The following is a 27,306-nucleotide window of genomic DNA, read 5'->3' on the forward strand; positions in this document are numbered from 1 at the left end:
CTTGTAGTTTTCATTGTATAAATCTTTCACTTCCTTGGTTAAATTTATCCCAAGGTATTTTATTCTTTTCATTGCGATTGTGAACGGGATTGAGTTCTTGAGTTCTTTTTCTGTTAGTTCATTGTTAGTGTATAGAAATGCTACTGATTTATGTATGTTGATTTTATACCCTGCAACTTTGCTATAGCTGTTGATTGTTTCTAATAGTTTTCCTAAGGATTCTTTGGGGTTTTCTATATATAAGATGATGTCGTCTGCAAACAGCAAGAGTTTTACTTCTTCATTGCCTATTTGGATTCCTTTTATTTCTTTTTCCTGCCGAATTGCTCTGGCCAACACCTCCAGTACTATGTTGAATAGGAGTGGTGAAAGTGGGCACCCTTGTCTTGTTCCTGTTCTCAGAGGGATGGCTTTCAGTTTTTGTCCATTGAGTATGATGTTGGCTGTGGGTTTGTCATATATGGCCTTTATTATGTTGAGGTACTTTCCTTCTATACCCATTTTATTGAGGGTTTTTATTATAAATGGATGTTGGATCTTGTCGAATGCTTTCTCTGCATCTATTGAGATGATCATGTGGTTTTTGTTTCTCATTTTGTTAATGTAGTGTATCACGTTGATTGACTTGCGGATGTTGAACCATCCCTGTGTCCCTGGTATAAATCCCACTTGATCATGGTGTATAATCTTTTTGATGTATTGCTGTATTCGGTTTGCCAGAATTTTGTTGAGGATTTTTGCATCTATGTTCATCAGTGATATCGGCCTGTAGTTCTCCTTTTTTGTGTTGTCCTTGTCAGGTTTGGGGATCAGAGTGATGTTGGCTTCATAGAATGTGTTAGGGAGTGCTCCATCTTCCTCAATTTTCTGGAATAGTTTGAGAAGGATAGGTATTAAATCTTCTTTGAATGTTTGGTAGAATTCTCCAGAGAAGCTGTCTGGTCCTGGACTCTTATTTTTGGGGAGGTTTCTGGTTACTGTTTCTATTTCTTTACTTGTGATTGGCCTATTCAGATTCTCCATTTCTTCCTGGTTCAGTTTGGGGAAGTTGTAAGAGTCTAGGAATTTGTCCATTTCTTCTAGGTTGTTCAATTTGTTGGCATATAGTTTTTCATAGTATTCTCTTATGATCCCTTGTATTTCTTTGGTATCTGTTGTGATTTCACCTCTCTCATTCCCAATTTTATTTATTTGAGATTTCTCTCTTCTTTTCTTAGTGAGTCTGGCTAAGGATTTGTCGATTTTGTTAATTTTTTCGAAGAACCAACTCTTTGTTTCATTGATCCTTTCTACTGTCTTTTTTGTATCAATATCGTTTATTTCTGCTCTAATTTTTATTATTTCCCTCCTTCTACTGACTTTGGGCTTTGTTTGTTCTTCTTTTTCTAATTCTGTTAGGTGTCGTTTGAGGTTGCTTATGTGAGCTTTTTCTTGTTTAGTGAGGTGAGCCTGTATTGCAATGAATTTCCCTCTTAGGACTGCCTTTGCTGCATCCCAAATGATTTGGTATGACGTGTTCTCATTTTCATTTGTCTCCAGATAATATTTGATTTCTTCTTTAATTTCTTCTATAATCCATTGTTTGTTCAGTAGTGTGTTGTTTAGTCTCCACATTTTTGCACCTTTCTCTGCTTTATTCTTGTAGTTGATTTCTAGTTTCATAGCATTATGATCAGAAAAGATGCTTGATATTATTTCAGTTCTCTTGTATTTATTGATGCTTGCTTTGTTTCCCAAAATATGGTCTATCCTTGAGAATGTTCCATGCGCACTTGAGAATAATGTGTAACCTGCTGTTTTTGGATGAAGTGTTCTATATATATCTATTAAGTCCATCTGGGCTAATTTTTCATTTAGTTCTATAATTTCCTTGTTGATTTTCTGTCTGGATGTTCTATCCATTGGTGTTAATGGGGTGTTGAGGTCCCATACTATTATTGTGTTGTTGTTGATGTCTTCTTTTAGTTCTGTTAAGAGTTGCTTTACAAATTTTGGTGCTCCTGTGTTGGGTGCGTATATATTTATAAGTGTTATGTCTTCTTGGTGGAGAGTCCCTTTTATCATTATATACTGTCCCTCTTTGTCTTTCTTTATCTGTTTTGCTTTGAAGTCTACTTTGTCTGATATTAGTATAGCAACACCTGCTTTCTTTTGTTCATTCTTAGCTTGGAGTATTGTCTTCCATCCCTTCACTCTGAGTCTGTGTTTGTCTTTGGGGCTGAGGTGTGTTTCATGGAGGCAGCATATTGTTGGGTCTTGCTCTTTGATCCATCCTGCCACTCTGTGTCTTTTGATTGAAGAGTTCAATCCATTTACATTTAGAGTGATTATTGAAATGTGGGAGCCTACCGCTTCCATTTTATGTCTTGTTTTCCGGTTCTCTTCAATTTCCTTTGTTTCTCGTCCCATGGTTTAGTCTCTTCTGATGGAGAGCTCCTACTCTCTGTTGTTGTCCTTCTATTTATCTCCTTCGCTCTTGGTTTTGTAGCCCCTTTCCTTTTTTTGATTTTTCAGGAATGAGGGTTTTCCTGAGCATTTCTTGAAGAGGAGGTTTTGTGGCAATGAATTCCCTTAATTTTTGTTTATCTGGGAAAGTTTTTATTTCTCCATCATATTTGAAGGATATTTTCGCTGGGTAGAGAATTCTTGGCTGCAGGTTTTTGTCCTTCAGATTTTTCAATATATCATTCCACTCTCTTCTAGCCTGTAAAGTTTCTGCTGAGAAATCTGCTGATAGCCTGATGGGGGTTCCTTTGTAGGTTAATTTCTTCTGCCTGGCTGCCCTTAGTATTCTCTCCTTGTCGTTATCTTTTGCTAGCTTCACTACTGTATGCCTCAGGGTTGGTCTTCTTGCATTGGTAAAGTTTGGAGATCTATTGGCTTCTGTCACATGAAGTTCCATCTCTCCCCCAGGTTTGGGAAGTTCTCAGCCATTATTTCTTTGAATTGGCTTTCTGCCCCCTTCTCCCTCTCTTCTCCCTCTGGTATACCTATAATCCTTATGTTGCATCTCCTAATTGCGTCAGATAATTCTCGGAGAGTTTCTTCATTTCTTTTTAGTCTTAGTTCTCTCTCCTCCTCTCCTTGCAGCGTTTCTATATTCCTATCTTCAAAATTGCTAATTCTTTCCTCCATATTATCGGCCCTACTGTTCAGTGCGTCTAGATTCTTCTTAATTTCCTCTCTTGTGTTCTTCATTTCCAGTATTTCTGTTTGGTTGTTCTTTATAGTATCGAACTCTTTTGTGACATAGCTCCTGAACTCGTTGAGTTGTCTATCTGAATTCTCTTTTAACTCATTGAGTTTTTTAATGATGGCTGTTTTGAAGTCATCATCATTTAGGTTATATATTTCATTGTCTTTGGGATTGTTTTCTGTGTATTTGTCATTTTCCTTCTGTTCTGGAGATTTAATATATTTTTTCATATTGCTTGATGGTGTAGATTTGTGCCTCTGCATAGAGATGGAGTTTAGTTACTGCTTCCACTTGTTTCTACTGGTGTGGTGGGGGAACAGCTGTTTATACTGCACCAACCAGGAACCCTATCAGCTGTTGCTAACCGGGCCTGGGCCCCTCCTCACAGTCACAGTGGTCCTGTGGGTTCCCTCTTCAGCTGTGGTGGCCATCACAAGCAGGCTTCAGGCTGCTGGTGCCTACTATTGCAGACCACCTAGACGTGCCCCCTCCTTAGGGTCTGCAGCGGTGTTATGGGCTTTCCCAGTGGCAAGGGGCAGGATCACTTATATTTGCAGCTCTGTCACTGTCGGCACCCACAAAATCTCACTTGTCCACTATGGGTCACAGCAGAGCTATGGGCATCTTCTGCAGTCTGTGGTTAGCTCACCTAGCTATGCTACTTTTGTCCCAGGGTCTTCCAGCCTTGTAGTTGCCAGGTGGGTGCTCTCTACTAGTGCTGTGCAGAGGCTATCGCTGAGGCTGCTATGAGACTGTAGAGTTTCCCCCTGGGCCACGGAGCCAGGTCGCTGGAACTCCATCCAGCCCCAATCCCCTCCCCTAGGATTTTGGGGAGCCCCTTGCCCTGTCTGAGGGATAGCCAGAGATGTTGAGATCAGTGGCAGCTGGCCGGCTGCTGCCCTGCCTGGGATTCTCCTCTTTGGGACCCTCCTGGCGTTGTGGATGCTGGGAGGGGCCTCTCTGCTAATGGCAGGTAGAGACTTTGCCTGCTGCCCGGACGGAACTCTGGAGTTTCCCCTTCGGGCCGCGGAGCCGGCTGCTGGAGCTCCACCCAGCCCCAGTCCTCTCCCAGGAGATCTCCGGTAGCCCCGAGCCCCACCCAGGTGAAAGCCCGGTCACTGGGGCTGGTGGCGGCAGCTGGCAGGCCGCCGCCCTGTTTGGGGTTCTCTCCGGGAGCCTCCTGGCGTTGTGGATGCTGGGAGGGGCCTCTCCGCTAATGGCAGGTAGGGGTTTTCCCCGCCACCTCCAGTGTGTAACTCTGGATCTTCCCTCTGGGCTTAGGTGTAATTGCCGGGGGCTTAGGTAGGGCTCTGGTCACCTGTTTCCACCGTTGCTCCTCTGGTGTGCGCTCCCTCCTGCCCTTGGTGTGTGGCGATGTTCTGGGGGCATCCGCTGGAAGAACGCCACTTGCAGGTACTAGGCTGTTCGGGGGTCGGAGTCAGAGAGTTTTCACCTATCTCCACCTCCTCCCGGAGGGAAGTCCGTCTGCCTTCTGATGTATAGCAGCGTGGGTCTCTCAGGTGTCCTGACATGCTATATGGATATCCTTTGTTAAGCAATGAATGTCCAATTAGTTGTAGATTCGAAGGGGGAGAGTCAAAGAAGACTACTCACGCCGCCATCTTGGATCTTCTTGTTTTTTTTTTTTAAAGATTTTATTTTATTTTTCCTTTTTCTCCTCAAAGGCCCCCGGTACATAGTTGTGTATTCTTAGTTGTGGGTCCTTCTAGTTGTGGCATGTGGGATGCTGCCTCAGTATGGCCTGATGAGTGGTGCCATGTCAGCTCCCAGGATTCGAACTGGCGAAACCCTGGGCCACCACAGCAGAGCATGTGAACTTAACCACTTGGCCATGGGGCTGGTCCCCAAAGCTCCGTTTTTTAAAAAGGATTATAAAGGGGTCCTCAGACCAAAAGAGTTGACAGCTATTGTTAACGAGAACAATGCTCCCAATTAATTATATATAATGCTTTCTTATCTTTTAGAATTTTTAGAATATTTATTCAATAAACTCTTTTAGAATTACCTAGGTACAAGTTATCATTTATCACTCTTATACATACGTAACAAGAAAATACAAGCAAAAATAAAATAGCGATGGAATTCCTAAAAAAATTAAAAGCATATGGTTAGGATTTTGAAAATAAAGTTTAGTATCTGTTCCATGGTGAAGTGAAGCTTCATTGAACGCTTTAAAACCTTAAAATGTAAATCATTTGTATGTTGATGTTACAGGGATCTCCGTCCACCAAGCGAAGGGGTCAGATGTTACAGCCAATCATAGAAGGAGAAACTGCACATTTTTTTGAAGAAATCAAGGTAATCTTTAAGAGAAATCATTTGCTGATCTCTTTCCTAAAGAAAAAAGTTTCTAACAGTGAAGGCCTGTTTGGTATGTTTTTAGGAAGAAGAAGAAGATGGTGTCAGTCTGTCCCCTGAGTTAACTGATATCTTGAGAACTGCTGTACAGGCACAGACTTCATTGGAAAACTCAGAATCTGATGTTGAAGAAAATCAAGAAAAACTGGCTCTGGATCTCCGGTTGTCAAGTACTCGAGCAGCTTCTATGTATGTATGCTGGTTTGTGAGTTTAGCCTATTTGTGTAATAAAATATACATGCCAAGAAATTCAGTTTTAAATAATTGAGCATTTAGAGGGAATTAATACAGTGCTCAAGAGATCGTCCTTTTTACAAAATGTGATTTACAAATACATGTTGTCATTTACATTTTTCTATATTAACCATTATTATGTTTTAAAAATTTAAAAAACTAAAATCCTACATTTGCTACATAAAAAAGTGCAGGAACCAGATGAGAGTTGTTTGTTTGTTCTCTGTCAGCTTCTTTACCTGATAGGGTGTATGGCTGTGGTTCTCAGCCCTAGCTTCACTTTGGGATCACCTAAGGATTTAATTTTTAAAGTACTGATGCAGAGCCCTAGCTGCAGCTATTCTGATTTAGTTGCTCTGGGGTGGAGCTTAGGCATTGGTATGTTCTAAAAGCTCCCAGCTCATTTTAGTTTGCAGCCAAGGTTCTAACCACTGTTAAGAACATAGTGAATCAAGAGTACCCCTTCAATAATGATTTCTTCCCGTCTCAATTTTAGGCCTGAATTACTGGAACAACTTTGGAAAGCCAGAGCTGAAAAAAAGAAACTACGTAAAACATTACGGGAATTTGAAGAAGCATTTTATCAACAAAATGGAAGGTTTGTTGAGCATCACAAAATTGACTTCTCTTTCTCGTTAAATTCACAAGTGCCCATATGTTAAAATAAAGGAATATACAGTCATGCGCTGCATAATGATGTTTTGGTCAGTGATGGACTGCATATATGACTGTGGTCCCATAAAATTAGTATCATATAGCCTAGGTGTGTAATAGGCTATGCCATCTAGGTTTATGTAAATATGGTAGGGAAGGAAGAAATTTTCCTCTACCTTTCTAGGTTCTTCTGGCTGATCTAAGAATTAGACTGATATGAGACAGATTAACAGGAGAAAAACAAAAGTTTAATAACATATATGCATGGGAGAAACCCAGGAAAACTGAGTAACTCGCCAAAATGGCCGAAACCCTCACCTTAAATACCATGTTGAGCTAAAGACAAAAGATACTGGGGGTGGGGAGAGTCAGGGACTTCAAAGGGAAGGTAGGCAATTCACAGGTAGGTGGAAAGGAGTAAACATTTGGAAATCAGGTGTTTGCTTGGCCACACAGAAACAGAAGAACACAGAGGGGAGCCCAACGAACAGGCTTTTCTGTGTTCCTCCCTGTCTGCCACCTAGTCATGTTATGCTAAGGTGATAGCTCACTTCCTGAGACAGGTTTTTTTAACCTGAATTCTTTTTAAGGAGGAGGTAACAAGATTTTCTGAGTCTTTTGTTTTTTAAAAATAGTCAAAAATAACCCTCATGTTAAAGAGACACATTTTGGGGTCGCAAATTTTGTTCCCCTTCAGTACACTCTATGGTGTTCGCATGATGATGAAATCGCCTAACAACGCATTTCTCAGAATGTAGCCCATTGTTAATTGACACATGACTGTATAGGAATAGAAATAAATTGCACATATAAGTATGTTAGCATTGAAAATAAAAGTGAAAAACACCTGTTTATACTTTGAAGCTCTGCTATTAATGACCAGAAAAAGTCAGAACTGGAGTAAACATTTGATAAAATATTTCAAAGTTGTCCTAGGGAGGCTTGGTTGAGTGGCAGTTATTCTTCGTTTTTTAATTCTCCATCCTCACCCTTTTGGAAGTGTTTGTGAAACGAGATATTTCTCCTTTTAGAAAGGGTCCTGTAACATGAGTGGTATCCTCAACTAGTTTGAGAGCGCTGCTGCTTAGGCTGCATGTTGAGTCCTTCCAGGCTGCTCATTTCCAAGGTGTGTAACGGTGTGGCAGTCATGTGGCTCCTGAATACAATATGCCTTTATCTAACTGGGTAATGCACAGTTGACCCAGTGAGCCTCTTTTAAAAGTAAGAAAAATAGATTCTAATTCAGATGGTGGCCAGAAATGAGGGTTATCTCAGGCCTCAGAAAAGTTTTTCCATGTAACTGGGCGGTCTTACCAAGCCAATAGCTATATTAAGAATTCCTGAATGTGTTTACTTTGAGAGTCTTCTGTATAGGTTGGAAGAAATGGTTAAAAAAATCTCAAATGTAGGAATGCATTTTCCAAGTACCTTCTAATTCTTTGTCTTATTGGAAGAAAACTTTGTTTACAATCATACTTAGGATGGTTTGATGCTTTACCTAGTGATTGAATTGCATTGTGTCATTAATATAAAGTGGGAAAACTACTTGCTTGCTATGGGTAAGATGATGTTTTACTTTTACATCTCAGTTCACCGAAGCCGCAGTTAAGTAAATGTACGAAATGACTCAGTGTAGCCCTCCAGCACTTACACTCACAGACCTGACAGAGGCTATCGAGGCATGTCTTATTAAAAGATTTGGTTACCTCTGGTTATCTACAATGATCATTGATAATAAGTATAGCATCATTTAATCTGTCAGTAGAGAAATGCATCAAAAAGTATTTTAGAAATGTTCCTTGGACATGAGGGGAATTAGTCCAATAATCTTTTTTCTTACAGCACAATTTTTTATTTGAACTTATATTTGGTAACATTGTGTCTCACATTAGGACAACTTCTGGGACTTTATTTTCCAGATGATCTCTAGAATATTATAGATTTTATTTTCTACCCTAGGAATGCCCAGAAAGAGGATCGTGTTCCAGTGCTTGAGGAGTACAGGGAATACAAGAAAATTAAAGCCAAACTTAGACTGCTTGAAGTTCTTATCAGCAAACAAGATTCTTCAAAATCAATATAAAATATGCTCCTTGAAAACATCATAAAATCAGTTGTATTCTCTGAAGCTATCATCGTGTACTTGGCTGGTACTTGAGTTCATTTTGTCAGGCACTCAGAGAGTCTCATTTTGTACCTGGTTGTGGTGCCACTAGAGATGTGATGGGAGGGTAAGTAGACCCTCTCTAGGGAGCATGATGTTTCATATTAACCACAGACTGTCCTCTCCACCTTTAACAAACATCCAGTTTTCTTCATTGTTTTGTACTACAGATACATCCTGTTAGCAAAAGACTAGTGTTTTATCCTTTCAACTTCAAGAACTTTGGAAATCCAAGCTTTTTGTTATTATCAACTTTATTATTATTATTTTTTCATTATTGAAGAAAATTGAGAGGAAAATCTTCACATTGAATTCTTCGGTTGCCTTTTTCTTACAGAATGACTGAAAATTTGAAAGAAAAGCCTATAAATATGCACATATGCAAATGTTTTCCTAGAAAACCAAAATCAACTGAAATTTCATGTCCTACTGTGGAACACATTTCTGTTTAATTCCCAAAGTGACACTTTCTCGCAGGTAGTATGTTAGCAAAATTTTGCAATTCAGTGGTCACACAGCTCCTGGATGAAGATATCAGAGGGTAGACCAAAAAGTGACCTTGCTTATTAGTATAGTGAAAACACACACCGCACATCACACACAGAACTGAATCATTTCTCATGCTGCCTATGGGACTTAAGTTACTGTTTGTTTCCTCAGTTAGTGTTTATCAGCTGGTGATGATGTGATTTGTCTGGATTAGATCCTGCATTTTTTCCCCCCTACCCACCTCCAGATAATGTGAGAAAATAGCCATGTCAGTATGTAGGAACTCTGATGGTGCTCAGATTTGTGTGTTCAGTCAAATGGGCCTAAACTGGCAAAAGAATCATTATGCCTGAAGTAAATCTGTTCTTAACAAGGGCTATACCACTGCATTTTTACATGTACCGTTGGGGGGGTTGCATCATTTCTCTTTTTTACTTTTAATCAGCAAAATCCATTAAGAAAACATCCTCTAAAGGGACCACCTTTTGCTCACATGCTATTTAAAGCAGTTGGTTACAATATGTATAGTGGTATGCCCCTTGTCATATACATATAAACATCTTTTTTTCTTGGCTTTGCATGGCTTTTCTTAAGGTACTCTCCTGGTATTCTGCTAATCATTTTCATAGAATGGTGACTTTGTTTATGCTAACAATATAACAGCATAATCCGGTCAGGCTTGATCTAAGTGTTAAACTTTTTTCCTGGTGCTTTTTTGGATGGATAAGTGTCTCACTTTGACTGTGCCCATGTTTTGCATGCAGTGACTCATGCATGGTTTTCTTAACTAGCTAATATTAACAATTTGTTCCATACAAAAATGGATTTTTGCAACATCCTTTAATAAGGTGAGGTAAGCATGAACCTCAGACTTCTGGCACTATAACATAGTAAGCACATGAAGTAGCTTGGTAATAAGTAGCATTTCTAGTACTTCACATTTCACCTGTGTGTGCAATGCCTTTTTTGAGGGGAGGGAATATTCGTTGGTAGTGAACATGTAGTTGGGGAATAAAGCACTAAATCCACCCCTTTTCTTGTGGTTTCCTTTTATACAGCTAAGTTCATAATGTGTACCTAGAAAAGTGAAATTGAAAACACCAAAAGGTGTATCACTTTGATTTGAATCCATCATGCAGTGTACATTTAATTAATTTCTTTCAGTCTCCAGACAGGAGTCTATCCAAACATCTAATTTAATGTGCACTGTATATTATTTTATATGAATGTTTTATTTTATATACCACATGCAAAAATGTCCATATGCACTATTTAAATGTTTTAAATAATATATTCCTTCTTTATAATGCTAAATCTATATGAGTACCATATTTTTATAAGTCAGTGGCCTGACTGGTTTCATTTTAGAATTAACGGCTGCTTCATGATGTTGGTTATATTCACTGTTAATGTTTGGTTGCAAGTAGAATAGGTAAAGTGGCATGGCAGCACTTAACGCTATGTGACAGTATTGTGTGTCATAGTTGAGCAGTAGGTGGTAGAATTAGGCAGTTTGTGATAGTTTTACTTTGGTACAAGTAAAAACTGTATATCTATATACAAATAATATATAGATATATACGACCACCGGTATAATTGCATTGCTGTGTCTGGCACTTCATTGTATAGACTTTTGTAATAAAAGAACTTTAATGTTCTAAGTCATTGTAAATGTTTTTTGTTTTTTTCACTAGATGTTAAAAAAGAGACCTCAAGTGTTCCCTTGCCTTAACGTTCTTAGGCTTTTTTGAAGTACCCCAACCAGGGACCTTGTAGGGGGACAACAAGTTTACCAGACTACTTGGCTGGCTACAGCTCTGGGAACTGGTAAGACAAGGAGAGGCCATGTTGTTGATTCCCTGTGGAAATCTAGGGAGGAGATGCAGAGGGAATAGTCGGCATTTTTTCTTGTGGTGAGTTATCCCATTCAGAAAACTTGAAGTGCAGTCTCTAAGAGAAGAGCTTGGCTTGAGGAAGGTGGGTAGATTTAAAAATTCCTTTATTCGAGTTTTAAAATCCAGAGACTTTGAGCACCAGTGTGGAAGTTGATTACTATGGTCAAATGATGTTGCTTGGGCTAAGAGGACATTTGGCTCTTCTAGGAGGGCTTATGTAACCAAAAAAAAGTTAACAGAATTTCCTTCCAGTTTCCAAAATGCTGGCCATATAAAACTTTCCAACTATCCAGACAGGGCTTTTGCAGCACCCTCATTTACACTTACAAACATAACTTGACTTCTTGTAACTCTGATACCCTTACATTGCCCTTTATTTTATTTTTTAAAATATATTTTGCTTTTAAAGTAGTCAAGGAAGCACTTTTGGGAAACGTTAAATGTATTACTTTAGAAAGTGTCTAGATGAATTTCCAGTTTGAAGATATTAGTGAAATTTCTCTAGGTGGTTGACAAGTTTGTTCTTCTGCGCTATGGCCTTTTCTGGGAGACTTCAAATTGGGAAGAATGGAGGTGAGATTATTTTACTTGGGGTCTTATATAATGGTTTTCCAGAATCCTCAGCATTTCTTAATTTATCTATGGACAGAGGAAGTTAGAACATGGTACACGATGAGAGCACCAACGGTTCGTATACTCTGTGTAACATTGAGAAAAGTGTCTCTATCTACTTACTGATCTATTCATTAGAGACCTGCCTCATGAACTATAAGCAGCATTGTTTTGTACTTTTCCTTCACATCCCTAGAATTTAATAATAAATCTTGTTATAAAATCCTTTGTGTGTATCAATGTGTGTATACTCTGGAGGCATGTGGTAATATGCATGGATTGTACAGTAGGTCTCATTCAGGGGCACTTAATTCCTGGCAATCATTTGATGATTATCATGACCCTGATGATAGGTGGTTTTAAAGTGTACTTGAAATGGGGATAAGTTTAGGAAATAATTGAATACAAGAATAAATCTTTGTTAGGAATGGTCAGTGCTTGCATCACAGATTCTCACCTCCACTTCTCTCAATATTGTAGAGCTGAAACCTTTCTCATCACTCGGTTTAGTTTTAAACTGACGTAGTGTAATTCTTTTTCCAACTCCACAGCATATAAAAAGAGTCTAGAGGATAATTTAGGAGGAAGTAGAGAATGAGTCAGTAACACACTCTCATGCATAAAGAGACAGCAGGTTGTTAATGCCTATTGTGAAACGCGTTGAGTGGGAAGATAGTATTTTAAACTCCTAAAACATGCATGGTATAGCTAGTTATGGATCAAATATTCTAAATCTGTGTGGAGAACAGTATCTGCTATGCATATCAAGTATAAATGACAGTTCCAATTATTTATAGATGTAAGGATAAAAGCAATTGGCCTCACCCTCACCTTACATCTAAACAAATCGAGTCTTGTGCCTTCTGTTTGAAGTTGGGTATAAAAAAATTTTAAAAGTGGCCTCAACAGAATAAGGTTCTGGGTTCAGGAAAATAATGTGTGTAAGTCATGTCCTCAATCCCCATATCATGATAACCCATAGTATCCTGGTTAGAACAAATGCTTACTCTCGAAATTCTTGTTGAGTGACAGGCTGGTAGTCATCTTGAATTTCTGTAGAATAGTACTTTTTCTCAAGCCTTGCTTTCCATTTTTTCATCCGCTCTGCACTTTGAATCTCCTGTCAAGTTAGAGGAAAAGCATAGGCTGCAACCTTTACATTTTTCTCTATTTCAAGTCTTTGGCACAGAAGCATCACAGAGTTGAGAATCTTAAACTAGTCTCTGTTCTCCAGGGCTGTGACTTTGAGCCTCACTGCCTTTCTGCCCTGCCTGGTTTTTAGGTCTGTGCATCAGCAGAGTCACTTCAGAGGACTTGGTGTTAGAACTGTTTAGCACTAGAGTTAGGGGATTTTTAAAATTATAAATATCAGCTTATTCTTGTTTCATTTCCTCCCCCCCCCGCATCTCCACCTGAGTTTCTTCCTGATTTTCTCCATTCTTCACTTGGCCAAAGCTGAAATGTTCTTTTCTGTACCTCTGTTCTTTAATGAAGCAAATGTACTTCAAAGTACATCTGTGGGATCCTTTGCCCTCTCAGCTGCTTCTCAGCCAGACTCCTGCAGTCTTACCTAACAATCCCAATCCCTTCTTCATAATTATCGCATCAATTTGTGCACTCCAATCTGTCCACATACCCAAAAATATACTCCTCATACCAGAAAATTCTTGTGGTTGTATCCTTCTCTGATCCTAAAGGGTTCTTTCCTGTGCTTTGTCTTCACTACCACCCACTTCCCTTTTAGTGTGCAAATGCCTTTTTCCCAACTTTAAAAAAAATGCCTTGTAAGTTATGGAAAATAGGCACAGCCCTAGAAAAAGAGGGAAAGAGGAGACAGTGCACCCAGATAAGATTCTAGGACTCAGTAAATCAGTGTGATACTGCCCTGCTCCAGCAATCATGCTAGGCAGCAAAGTGGATCCCTATATAATGGTTTGCCTACCCTCCTCAGAAAGAATGGTGATGCCTAAGTTCATACACTGTTTACCTGGTAAATATGTGCTCTTCTGGTCAGAGAAACTGTATCGGACAGTGTCTGTCTTTAAACTAACATCTGAACTAGGAAAGGATGGCTTTTAATCATCTAGTTTTATTTTGGCCACCTTACGGCACCTATGTTTTGACATATTTACTAATACTTTTAATGTGGTGGTAAAAAAGTGGTAGGCCCTGCAACTGTTTCTAAATGACCAGGCCTGTTATAATGTGGATGCCTTAGTTATATGGGTTGAATAGACTGGTAGACTTTATTCATTCTACAAAAAACCCATTTCAACCATCACTTTTTCTGTGAAGCCCTCCTTGACATTCCTAGGACAGTAGTACCTTTCCTCCTAAGCAGAGCAGCAACTCTTTGGGGGCATTTCCTCCAAGCTCCTAGGTTCTAGTCACCCTGCCTCTTCCCTCTAGGTGGTGGCTGCCTCCTACAGTTACTGTGGATTAATTTAGTGTTCCACATTGGCTTTCACAGTCCTCTAATACTTGAGAAACACATTCTCTGTAGTAAATCCTCTCTTTTTGAACTACCTAGTGTGTTTCTGTTTTTCTGCTGGACCCTAACTGAGGAGAACTTCATAGCAGGGAAGGTCCAAGGAAACAAACCCTCATAGATAGCATGCTTCCACCAAGGGACACAACAGTTGACTTAAGAATTTGAGACTACCACCTAGCCATTTGGGATTCCTCAGGTTGCTGAACCAGCCGACAAAGAAGCAGGTACTCAATTGACTGAGGTGATTGATCCCAATTACCAAGGGGAAATTGGTTACTACTACAAAATGGGTGCTGAGAGGGCTATATTTGGAATCCAGAGAATTCTCTGGGAGGTGCCTCTTAATACTTCTGTGTCCAAAAATAAACTTTTTAGTTTAAACATGAAGTTCTTAACGAATTGTGGTTTGAGTAGAAAAGGTCTTAACATCATCCGGAGATGGATACAGTTACTGTTGGGACTTTGCTTCTCCCTTTTTGCGGAGAGGATAAGAGTGCCTTCATTTACATAAAAGATAGTTCCATCTTATTAGAAGGAAACTTGAAATAGTTATTGACATTTTATGCAAGTATGGACATTTTATGAAGGGTGATCTGGGCCGACTGTTTAGCTAATGTCTCTCAACTCAAAATTTATTCTTATACTCTGCTGTCTGATGCTGGGTCTCAGGCTTTCCCAACCTCATTCCCCAGACTCTGTTGCTACTGGATTTGTTAGGTTCTGCCTTATTGGAGGATGAAGGGAAGAAGGGTCGTCTTGTCTTTTTCTATCAGCATTGCTTCTGCAAATGGTAGTTATCTCCAGCAGCAGTGGTTGGCTCCAGGCTTCAGTGGTCCAGCTTCTTTTGGCGTTCTCAGAACCAGACTCATCACATTTCCTCAGAAGTAGCAGCAGCAGCAGCAGGAGTGGGATGGGGGGGTGCTCTCCGAGGTCTAGTAATGGCTCCACAGGCCCCTTCTCTAAGATGCTAGGTTCTGATAACCCCACCTTTTGTAATCTTAGCTCTGGGAGTGGTAGCATCTTCTTACAGTTATTATTTATTAGTTGCCTCAGTGTTTCTACTTTATCTGTCTTCCAGTACCTGTGTAACCAATTCCCTGGAGTAAATTTTCTGTTTGAAATACATAATATGGTTTCTGTTTTCCTGACTAGGACCTGACTGATACAGGTAGTAAGTATGTCTTCTCGTTTTGTCAAGTATATTTTTGTGTCTTTAAAGAATGTTTTAAATTTTTGCTTATCTTGGTTTTAAATACTTTTTATTAATTTCTGGGCATTTCCTACTTTGTTGCTGTTATAAATAGAGTCTTCTATTGTAATTTTTAACGAACTGCTTGATGTTTGCTTAAGTGACATGATTGTGTTTATGTAAACTATTTTCTTCTACTACTTTACTGAATTCTCTTACTTTTTGTGATAATTTTTCAGCTTATTATATACCTAGAGAACTTAAGAGAATCATATTTCAAATAGAGGTAGTTTTTACCTCTTCCTTTTTAATTCTTCTCTTTCTCTTACTTAATTGTTTTGATTGATCCCTTCAGTGCTGCCTTGTCTTGTCCCTGACATGTCTAGTGTTTCCCTATTAAGTAAGGGGCTTGCTTAGAGGTGAGATAAATATGTTTTTATCACATCAAGAAAGTCCATTGATTGCTATTTTGTTTTGTTTTCCCCCTCCCCTCAACATTGGATGTTGAGTCTTATCAAATGCCCAGCATCTGTGGAAAATGATCATATAATTATCCTCTTTGGATCTGTTAATGGAATGAATTACGTTAATTAATTGATTACCCGATTTTGAACCATCTTTCCATTCTTAGAATAAAATCTATCTGAATCATGATATATTATTGTTTTCTGTTAGGTTCTTTTTGCTCATATTTTTAGAATTTTTGCTTCAAGATTTGTAAGTCATACTTTCTTTTTCCTTTTGTTTGGTACAATGTTTGCCAGGTTTTAGGATCACTATATAGTCACTTTATAAAAATAATTTGGAAGTTTTTCATTTTCTCTTTGCTCTGGAACAGCTTAAATAGCTTGAAATTATTTGTTCCTTAAAAATCTGGTCAAATTCCTTTGTTAATACCATCTGGGCATGATTTATGTTGGAGGTAGCTCCTTGATGATGTTATTTCTTCTACAGAATGGATTTGTTTAGGCTTTTTAAAATCTCTTCTGGGCTCAGTTTTGATAAATTTTATTTTCATAGAAAAATTATGCATTGCATTCAGTTTTTCAAATGTTATTTGCATAAAGAGTTACACAAAAATTCAAAAAAGTCTCAGTGATTTTTTTCAGGTGTTGTCATGATTTGATATATGTATGAATTGTGAAATGATCACCACAGTAAGTCTAGTTAACATCCATCACCACACACTTACAGATTTTTGTATGTATGATGAAAACTTTTAAAATCTACTCTCTTAGCAACTTTCAAATATATAATACAGTATTATTAACTGTGGTCACCATGCTGTACATTATATCCCCATCTTTTACTTATTTTACAACTGAAGTTTGTACCTTTTGACCAACTTCACCCATTTCATCTACCCCCAACCTGCCGCCTCTGGCAACCACCAGTCTATTCTCTGTATCTATAGGTTTTCTCTCTTTTTCTTTTAGATTTCACATATAAGTGAGATCATATGGTATTTGTCTTCCTCTGACTTTTTTTATATGTATACACACACACACACACACACACACGTATACACACCACATTTTATTTATCCATTCATCCATCAGTGGACACTTAGATTGTTTCCATGTCTTGGCTATTGTAAATGCTGCAGTGAACATGGGGGTGCATTTATCTTTTTGAGTTAGTGTTTTTGTTTTCTTTGGATAAATACTCAGAAGTGGAATTGCTGGATCATATGGTATTTCTGTTTTTAATTTTTTGAGGAACCGCCATTCTGTTTTCCATACTGGTTGCACCATTTTACATTGCCATCAACAGTGTGCAAGGGTTTCCTTTCTCCACATCCTCGCCACCACTTGTTCTTGTTTTTTTGATAATAGCCATTCTAACAGATGTGAGGTGATATCTCATTGTGGTTTTGATTTGCATTTCCCTGATGATTAGTTATGTTGAGCATCTTTTCATGTACCTCTTGGCCATCTGTATGTTTTCTTTTTTTTTTTTTTTTTTTTTTTTTTTATTATGATTTTATTTCTTTTTATTAAGATTATGATAGTTTACAACCTTGTGAAGTTTCAGTTCTATATTATCGTTAGTCGTGTTGTAGGTGGACCACCTCACCCTTTGTGCCCTCCCCCCACCCCCCTTTCCCCTGGTAACCACCAATCAGTTCTCTTTGTCTAAATGTTAACTTCCAACTATGAGTGGAGTCATACAGAGTTTGTCTTTCTATATCTGGCTTATTTCCAGCGTGAGCTTTTAAAAGCATGAATCGCATGACGTCACTGTATGTTTTCTTTGGAAAAATGTCTATTCACATCTTCTGCCCATTTTTTAATTGTTAGTTATGACTTGTATGAGTTCTTTATATATTTTGGAAATTAACCCCTTGTCAGATATATGATTTGTGAATATTTTCTCCCATTCCATAGTTGCCTTTTCACTTTGTTGATGGTTTCCTTTGCTGTGCAGAAGCTTTTTAGTTTGACGTAGTTCAACTTGTTTATTTTTGCTTTTTTGGCCTTTACTTTTGGTGCCAAGTCTAAAAGATTATCACCAAGACTGATGTCATAAGCTTACTGCCTATGTTTCTTTTAGGAGTCTTTAATCCATTTTGAGTTAATTTTTGTGTATGGTATAAGATAGTGGTCTAGTTTCACTCTTTTGCATGTGGCTGTCCAGTTTTCCCAATATCATTTATTTAAGAGACTGTCCTTCCCCAATTGCATATTGTTGGCTCTTTTGTCATAAATTAATTGACCATATGCATAGGTTTATGTCTCAGCTCTCTATTCTGTTCTATTAGTCTGTGTGTCTGCTTTTATGCAAATACCGTACTGTTTTGATTACGGTAGCTTTGTAATATAGTTTGAAATCAGGAAGCATGATGCCTCCAGCTTTGTTCTTTCTCGAGATTGGTTGGCTATTCAGGGTCTTTGTAGTTCCATACAAATTTTAGGATTGTTTTTCTGTTTATGTGAAGAATGCCATTGGAATTTTGCTAAGGATTGCATTGAATCTGTAGATTGCTTTGGGTAATATGGACATTTTAACAATATTAATTCTTCCAGTCCATGAGCACAGAGTATCTGTCCATTTGTTTGTGTCTTCTTCAGTTTCTTTCAGTGATATTTCTTAATTCCTTCTGTTTCTTCATTCTTTCCCCATTGTAATTTCTTACTTTGTATGTTTATGCTTTCTCCCTCTTATTCTATTTGTTACCTAGTGGTTTCTTTTCCCTGATCTTTCCAAAGAACCAGCTTTTTGTTTATTTATACTGCTTTTTGTTTGTAACTCATTAATTCTGCTTTTCTCTTTATTTCTTATTTCTGTTTTCTATTTATTCTTCTTTTTTAACTTTTGAGTTACATGCTAAAATTATTTTTTTTCAGTCTTTTTTTTTTTGAGGGTGATTAGCCCTGAGCTAACATCTGCCACCAATCCTGCTCTTTTTGCTGAGGAAGACTGGCCCTAAGCTAACATCCGTGCGCATCTTCCTCTACTTTATATGTGGGATGCCTGCCACAGCATCGTTTGACAAGCAGTACATAGGTCTGCACCTGGGATCTGAACTGGTGAACCCCAGGATGCCGAAGCAGAATGTGCAAACTTAACCACTGCACCATTGGGCTGCCCCCCCCCCCTTTTTTTTTTTAGGAAGATTGGCTCTGAGTTAACATCTGCTGCCAATCCTCCTCTTTTTTTTCTTGCTAAGGAAGATTGGCCCTGAGCTAGCATCCATGCCCATCTTCCTCTATTTTGTATGTGAGACGCCAGCCTCAGCATGGCTCGATACGTGGTATGTAGGCCCTCACCCAGGATCCTAACCAGTGAACCCCAGGCCACTGAAGCAGAGTGTGCAAACCTAACTGCTGTGCCACTGGGCCAGCCCCAGTCTTTGATTTTTATTGATAAATTTAAGGCTATTAATTTTCCTCTGGGTATTCTTTGACTTTATCTCATGGATTCTGCTATATAGTGTTTTTATTACTTTATTTTCTAGGAATTCTGCAATTTCATTTTGTATTTTCTCTTTGATTCAAGAATTCTTTAATAGACAGTTTACAATTTCTTGGTTTAAGGAATCTTTTTATTTTCTAATTTTGTTCATAACATTTTTGTTATGTTTTCAGAGAATTTTTTTTCTATATTAACTACCTTTTGGAATTTATTAAGATTTTCTTTGTAGCCCAATATATGATCAATTTTCATGAATGGGTTTTTGAAAAGCAGGTGTATCTTCTGAGAGTACAACGTTTAATACATAACCCTAAGATTGCCTTCTTCATTATATTGTTTTGGGGTTTTTTTATCCTTTTACTTTTCTTGATCTGTTCTCTATTTTTAGTGTGTTCCTATCTATTTCTCCTTTTATAAGTCTAGTAGTCTTTACTTACGGAAGTTGATGCAGTATTATTTGGTGTATAGATAATCATACATATTAAGGTTTATCTTAGCCTTATAAAGTGCCCTCCATCTCCTTTAGAGCTTTTTGTCTAGATTTGAGTCCCCTGATATCTTTAGCTTGCCTGTTATACCTTTACTCACGCTTTCATATATAACTTTTCTGAATCACTTTGTTTTTGGTATATATTTTAGGACATAGCATAGAATTGGGTGCTGCTTCATGATTCAATCTGAAAATATTTTCTTTTTCTTTTTAAGTAAACTTATTTGCCTTTACTGATATGTCAGATATATCTGGTCACAGTTACATCATCTTGTTTTATGTTGTATTTTAAGTCTTTTACCATGTGGTATATTTTCTGTTCTCTTTTTTGTTTTGGTACTTCTGCCCTTTAGAAATGTATGCATTTTCGCTTTACTGGTTTGTATTTATTCATGTATCTTTTTATACACCCTGAGTCCTCCCTTTCTTGCTTTAGTTTCCTCAACAAGGAACCAAGCAAGTTGAACAAGAAAATTAGCTTGTAATTTCTTCCTCCTTATCTCCTTCCCCTCTACTACCCAATAATATTTAATTGTATTAACATATCTCATTGTATCTGAGAGATGGAGTTTGTTGTAAAATACCCCATTATTTTATGTACCATTTGGGGAAAAAATGCTGCCAGTTAAAGTATGATACACTATCAATCAACCATAAGGGAGAACTTGATTTTAGAGATGTTAAAAATGTGAAAAAAGTGTTTTAAAATCAATAAAACAATATCTTTTTAATATTGTACTCTTAAATATGGTATAGTTTCTTCTTGATTATTAACTCTAAATGATAATTCTTTAACTATTAGCTATTACATGTGAACAAATAGGTCAGCTTTTTCTACTTTATACCTTCTCTCCCCCTTCTTTTTTCCAAAATTTCTCCAATCATCTCTTGGTCGGCTGAAGCTGATCTTCTTGTAGAATCCTCAGGAATACAACAGTATTCTCCATGTTCTTACATGATCAAAACTGTTTGAGCCTTTATACTTGAATCACAGCTTTGGTAGAAATAAAAATCCTTGGCTTACATTTTCTTTCCTTGAATATATTTTAGGTGTTCTGTTGATTTGTGGTGTTGAATGTTGTCATGCTAAAGTGATTTTCTTTTCCTTGTAAGTCAATAAAATCCAAATTTTACTTGGATAAGTCTCATGTTCATTCTAGGTACTTTTCCCAGATACATAATATGTCTTTCAATTTACAGCATCTTTTATTTCATAAATGCTTTATTGAATTATAGTTTTGTTTTTTTAAAAGAATCTCAAACTTATGGATAAGTTACAAGAACAATACAAATACTTTTTTCCTCTGAAGTATTCAGAGTTGTCAACATGAATGCCCCATTGTTCCTAAATACTTCAGTGTGTATTTCCTGCATACAAGGACGTTCTCCTTTATAATCACAGTACAACCATCAAAATCTTAAAATTAATATTGATAGATTATGACCATCTAATCCTCAGTTCCCCATTCAAATTTACCAATTGTTCCAATGATGCCTTTTGTAGTAAAAGGATCCAGGATTATGCGTTGTATTTACTTGCCTTTTAATCTCATTCAGTCTTGCATAGTTCCTCAGCTTTACCTTGACTTTCATGACTTTGACACTTTTGAAAGAATACAGGCCAGTTATTTTGTAGAATGTCCCTAAGTTTAGCTTTGTATGATGTTTCATCAGGTTATACATCTTCAGCAGGAATGTTAGAGAAGAGATGCTGTGTTCTCTTAGCATCCTATGAGGTGTGTATGATTTCAACTTGTTCCAGTACTGATTAAGGTGACATCTGCCAGACTTCTCCACCCTGACATTACTCCCTTTCTTTTTGTAATTAATATGTATTTTGTGGAGAGGTATACAAGTGTCCCATTCTTCCTCAGACTTCAATTCTTGTATATGTTTAGATCACTATGGACTCATGGAATTTTATTTTATTCAATGAATTAGAATTAGAAATCATTCTTCTTTATAGTACTTAAATATTCCCAGATTTGGCCAGTGGGAGTCCCTTCAAGCTGACTCTTGTCTCTTTTTAATAGATCTCCACATTCTTTGAGCACTTTTACTTTCTAGCTCAACAAGATATTCCAGACTCATCTTGTACTTTTCAGCCCTGGAATTAGCCTTATCTCCAAGTAGCTTTGGTTCCTTTTAGAGGAGAATGGTATTTGGAATCCAAGATCTGGGCACTAGTTGTGTCATTGCTACTAGGATGTCATTCCTTCTAGCTTTCTTAGTGGACAGAGCTAGAAAATACACACATACACACATCTGCAATTCTAATCCAAGACTGCAAGTTTGTTTTTAACCTTCAACCTTTCCATTTTTGTAACTCCCTTATCTGACAATGAGAAACCTCACTCCAACATATGTACTTCCTTGCTTATTCTAATCTCTCGACACTGCTGTCCTCTTTCTGAGCATATTCAGGGGGCTGGGCAATCAGAAGTAGAGCAGTGTTCTATTTTTTTCACTTGGGTGGTAATGGTATGTGAGGGTTTGCTCATTATTTCTTAAATATATGTTTAGTGATTTGTTGAATGTATATGTTACAATTTTGAAATATAAAAAAGTCATTAAAGTGATTCATCACATTGATTACAAGAGAAAAATTATATAATCATCTCAATTGAGTATACTCACTAAATCTGTGTGATGATCCCACAACGAGTGTACAGCTGTAGGACCAGGCTATCTGGCTGAGAGCACCAATAAGAGAGCATCTGGAATCCAAATGATTTGTCCTAAACAGGAAAGGATCTAGATTCTGGGAGAAATTATTTGGAGGTAGCAACTCCTGCTCTGAAAAAAGCATATCATTTCAATTCTTTTCTTTTTTTAAACAAAGCCAGACACCAGTTAAAGTGGTGAGACAGACTGTATTTGTTTGTTTATTTGGTGAGGAAGATTGGCCCTGAGCTAACATCTGTTGCCAATCCTCCTCCTGTTGCCAGAAGACTGTTGCTGAGCTACCATCTGTGCCAATCTTCCTCTGTTTTGCACGTGAGAGGCTGCCACAGCACGGCCCAATTAGCATGTGCAGGTCTGTACCTGGGATCTAATTCTGTGAACCCCAGGTAGCCGAAGCGCGCAAACCTAACCACTATGCCACTGGGACAGCCCCTCAATCTTTAATCAGAGCTTTTTTGTAAGCATATTTCTGATAATGCTATCATTTCTTTATGAGAAAATTAAAATCTTACATTTTCGTCAAAGCCTTCTCTTCTGGCTTGTTCAGCCAAATCTCCACTTTTCATACTGAGAATATAAAAAATCAGAGGCATGTGACAGTTAATAGGGAAATGCCAGCATAAAATACAATCAGATCTATAGTAAGGATCTGAATTGCATTTGTTCTTTTTGACAACACTAATTATTTGGAAAATGTGGTCATTCATAAGTTCTCCAGAGTATCACATCTCTAGCTAGAAAAAAATGTTTTTGTTGTGTCCCACTGCCAGAAGTTTGGGTTTGGGAAGCATCTTGACACCAAAATGATTCAATAAATACAAGTGTATCCTTAAATATTTTGTGTAAAAATGTTTTTATTTTGATAGCTAAATAAATGCACTTAATGTAGACTAAAATTGTTTCCTACCTTTTTAGAGGAACTTTATTCTCCCCTCCAATATTCTGTTAAAGCTTTGTCTGAGTGGCATGGCATGCTTACGTTAATTTTAAATTAGCTTAGCGTTTCATGACACTCTTAGAAATTAGAAGGCACTATCTGGATGTATTGACAACATATTTGGAATCAGCACATTTGATGGTGATTGTTTTGCAATCAGAACCTTAGTCTCATTGTAAGTTCCTCATAATTTAGAGCTTTAAAATGGTAAGTTAAAAATTTAAGAAAAGTCATCTTACTTTTTCTTGTCTTCATCCTTTTGAGGTTTCCTTAGATTGAGTTTTTCAAGAACATTGTGGTAACTCTGGGCATAATTAAAAATAGTTAAAAGTTCGCCAAAAAATGTATCCCCTATTGTTAATTTTTTATCAAGATAAAGGGAGTATGGAATGCTTGTCTCTAGGGACTGCTACCCTATAGAAATCTGGAGACAAATGCTATGATTATCCTTCTTTCACTTTGTTACCACTTATGGTTTCTTCCTGCTGATGAAAAAGAAAAAGGGGTTCTCTTGTGGACATCACACCTGAACTTGAAAAAAAAATCTTTAAAGAGTATTATTAATACTTATTGCATTAAGGATGTTAAAAATTTAATGCAAATAACCAACATCATAATGAAGAGATAAAAGATGAAAAAACCCACAATTAAGCTCAATGGAGGACATATTAATAGTTTTCTTTCACAGGTAAGTTCTTGGATAGAGTTCTTAAACCCTACTAACCCCACAGCTATGAGAACATTTCTATGGTTAGAGCCGTGGGTGTGCAGAGATGGGCAAGACGGTACACACAACTCTGCTACACTCAAAGTGAGGGGAGGTGTTGAGAGGACAGGGAAGATTCCACTCTGTCAGGGAGAACAGAATGCCAGTGAGAGAGTGGAGGGAATATTCCTGGAGTCAGGGGATGACATGAGTAGAGGCCCAGAGGAGAGAGTGAGAGCAAGCGTAGCAAACAGCACTGTGCTCAAAACCTTAGCTGGGACATACAGTGCTACAAATGGAAGCAGAGAAGGTAGAAATTCTATAGTCAAATGATAGTGAATAAAGATAGGTCGAGACTGTGAGACTTGAGAAGGGCCTTGAATGTTTGAGTAAAGAATTTGGACTTATTCTGACATACCCAGGGAAACTGAAGAATTTTGAGCAGAGAAGTGATATGATCAGAGCTGGGCTGGCACAGGAAAGAGGCTAGAACAGTTAAGAAGATGTCACCATAAGAAGGCGGGGTGAAAAGTACTCAGGGCCCTAATCTAGTGATGGCAGTTAGAATTGAAAGTGTCCTTGAGTTCCACAAACATGAGCAAAACTACAGAGATGAACTTTACACACAAGCCTTGGCAACAGACCATGTAAGGGACAAAGGAATAAAAAGTCCAAGGTTTTTGAGCCAGGGGTACGTGACTGAAAAGAGTGTTACCATTAACAGAAACAGGAAAGTGAGGAAGATAAGGCTCATGGAGTTGAGTTTAAACTAGAAATTTACCAGCATCTAAATTGAAAACTTTTGGAGGGAAGACAGTGTTTTATTGTAATACCCCACAATGCTTTGCATTTAGTAAATAGCTCAATTACTATTTGATATATTGAACTCTGAAATAATTTTGGCCACACTTTTAAAGCCAGAGAGCATATTTCACTGCCTGGTAGTGAAATGATACAAATATGAGTGTCTACTCCCCCCTGCCAAAAAAACAAACCCTCAAAACCCACTACTACTTGGGGTTTAAGTGTTATTCAAACTATAACAGTATAAAACTGAACAAGATTTGTCTTAGAATTCTAATTAGGAAAATAATTTGACATACCTCTTTAATCATTTTACCAAGCTCAAAGTCTGGCCTTCTGCCTATTGAATAATCAGCTTTCACTTCAGAATAGGTATCGTTAATTATTGCCAAGAACATGTTCTGAGGAGAAATATTCAAATAATTATTTCAATAAAAATTTAGTTTAAATGTTAGTGATTTTGACAAGTGCTGGGATTTGTAAAGTTAGATTTAAATTTTAAAATTAACTCATATGCTCAATAATTGAGAAATGGCTTTGCAGACTATAATACAGTAGAATAGGAAAAGTGCAGTGTGTGGATATGGACATAGATATTTATGGTAAATGAGAAAAGCAGAAGGTAAAATATGTACATGTGAACTGGTTACTAATATATATATACACACTAATTTATCAATATTACATATCAGAAAAAAACTTGAGTAAGGTAATTATATGTTCACAGGGGCAGTGTTTTTAAAAAAATTCTATAAAGCTGTTTAAATGCACAGTCTTACCACAGCTCTTATGACTACTAATGTCCAGATAACACAAACAGAATTGTGGAGAGGGTATTCTTACCCCCAACCCCCATCTCCATTTTTCACTGTGGCGTAGCTCTGTCACCCTGAAGACTCTGGGCCACCACCAGGGGATAACTAATGTGCATGACAAAAAAATGTTTTCATGGAGGACAGTAGCAGTGCCTTGACTAGGAAGGCAAGGTTCTTTGATTAGGAAGGCCAAGTAGATTTGTCCTGAGCACATGTGAGAGACCCATTCTGGGGACTCCTGAAAATCACAAAGATGTGAGATTTCAACTGTAAGGGCCAAAAGCCATTGCAATATGGGCAGAATATTCATTCATGGCCTAATTCATACCTACTGTTATGGAATGTCCCAGGCTGGAGAGACCTGGGACATTGAAGTTATATGTGTAAAAGATTTAGCACATTCTTGGCACACAATAAACACCCATTTGGTAACTATTGTGATCAATTGCACAACTTGAAAACATTTAGACACTGTACTAGAGAACCTAGATTACTAGGAATCCACACCATTCTTAATAAATGTAAGGTGTTCTGACAGCTAAGCAGTGATACTATAATTTCCTCTAAATTAGCAATTTCATTTTTCTATTCTAAAAAATTTATGCAAAAAAGGGGACATATATGTTCATTCTTACCAGCAGGACAAAAAACACGAAAAAGATGAAAGTGATGAAGTAAATGGGTCCCAAGATACGACTGGCTTGCTGAATTCCAGCAAAATTAAAATCTCCAAGAACAATTCGAAATTGTGCAAATCTTTGATGGGAAGAAAAACATTAGAAAATATTATATCCCTTTATACATACCTGACAACTGATGGGGGTTACCAGTGTGTCTAGGAAAGCATCTAGCTTCATATGGCATATGTTCTCTGGCTTTAGTTATGTTAGCACAGAGTTCTATAAAACTGTATGTAGAAAATTCCCCTAAAAGGCAAGACGTGAGGTACCTCAATAGCTGAACAGGTAGTTCAGGAAATTATGGGCTTCATTTCATTTAACCAGCTTGAACCCAATGATCACCTACAAGCCTTGAACCTTGAGGTACCTGCTTACCACCTGGTCTTGGCAGTGGCCTCCTTAGCCATTCCTGTGCCCTTCTAAAACTTAGAATACTTTGACCTTGTTCAGTTAGTGATTTTGAAGTTGTACTTAGACTCAAGAGCCCTAGCATTTCTAACATCAATGCTATGTTTAATTTTTTTCACCTCTTCTGCTAAAATAAGGATGCCAACAATTTGTCACTTGCTAAGTCTCAAACAAGTGCTACTAATGATCCTCAAACATGATTCTGAGGTTTATTTTATTCTCTTGAATAACTATATAAAAGCTTGGTTTTGATGTGAAATAGCATTTAAAATATACGTCTTCATTTTATTAATTTTAAAGATGGAACATTAAGAAATTAAGGCTTTGAATGAGCGTAGTAGTAGCAGAGATAGAATTAGGATTTCTTAACCTGAAGTCTTATTTTCTCATCATGAATTTACAATGGCATTGCCAGACACACCAGGGATATAAGTTATGTACATGAGTTCTTTATTTTAAGGGGAAACCTGGGAAGGAATTTTTAATAATATGTAGATACTTTTCATGATTGGTTGGTTATTCAAAAGGGAGAACACTTTTTATTCCTTATTGATTTCGCCAAT

General features: G+C 37.6%; 2 protein-coding genes across 52 annotated transcripts in view; one reads left to right on the forward strand and one right to left on the reverse strand.

The window, feature by feature from the left end:
• Positions 1 to 10,777, forward strand: part of FAM13B (family with sequence similarity 13 member B) — a 115,436-nt gene extending 104,659 nt beyond the window's left edge. For all 50 annotated transcript variants that reach the window (XM_070570913.1, XM_070570890.1, XM_070570906.1 and 47 more), the window contains 4 exons: positions 5,432 to 5,515; positions 5,601 to 5,764; positions 6,306 to 6,407; positions 8,423 to 10,777. In XM_070570913.1, the coding sequence (XP_070427014.1) occupies positions 5,432 to 5,515; positions 5,601 to 5,764; positions 6,306 to 6,407; positions 8,423 to 8,546 (474 nt within the window). In that variant the 3' untranslated portion in view covers positions 8,547 to 10,777. The remainder of the gene's footprint in view (positions 1 to 5,431; positions 5,516 to 5,600; positions 5,765 to 6,305; positions 6,408 to 8,422) is intronic.
• The window catches only part of PKD2L2 (polycystin 2 like 2, transient receptor potential cation channel), a 40,055-nt gene continuing 21,556 nt past the window's right edge, over positions 8,808 to 27,306 (reverse strand). For both annotated transcript variants that reach the window (XM_008513810.2, XM_070570925.1), the window contains exons 9-15: positions 26,291 to 26,411; positions 25,140 to 25,241; positions 23,570 to 23,634; positions 22,906 to 22,960; positions 12,631 to 12,743; positions 12,081 to 12,188; positions 8,808 to 8,969 (exon numbers count right to left, since the gene is read on the reverse strand). In XM_008513810.2, the coding sequence (XP_008512032.2) occupies positions 12,092 to 12,188; positions 12,631 to 12,743; positions 22,906 to 22,960; positions 23,570 to 23,634; positions 25,140 to 25,241; positions 26,291 to 26,411 (553 nt within the window). In that variant the 3' untranslated portion in view covers positions 8,808 to 8,969; positions 12,081 to 12,091. The remainder of the gene's footprint in view (positions 8,970 to 12,080; positions 12,189 to 12,630; positions 12,744 to 22,905; positions 22,961 to 23,569; positions 23,635 to 25,139; positions 25,242 to 26,290; positions 26,412 to 27,306) is intronic.

This window comes from Equus przewalskii, chromosome 13, assembly GCF_037783145.1.
Source record: "Equus przewalskii isolate Varuska chromosome 13, EquPr2, whole genome shotgun sequence".
Classification (NCBI taxonomy): domain Eukaryota; kingdom Metazoa; phylum Chordata; class Mammalia; order Perissodactyla; family Equidae; genus Equus; species Equus przewalskii.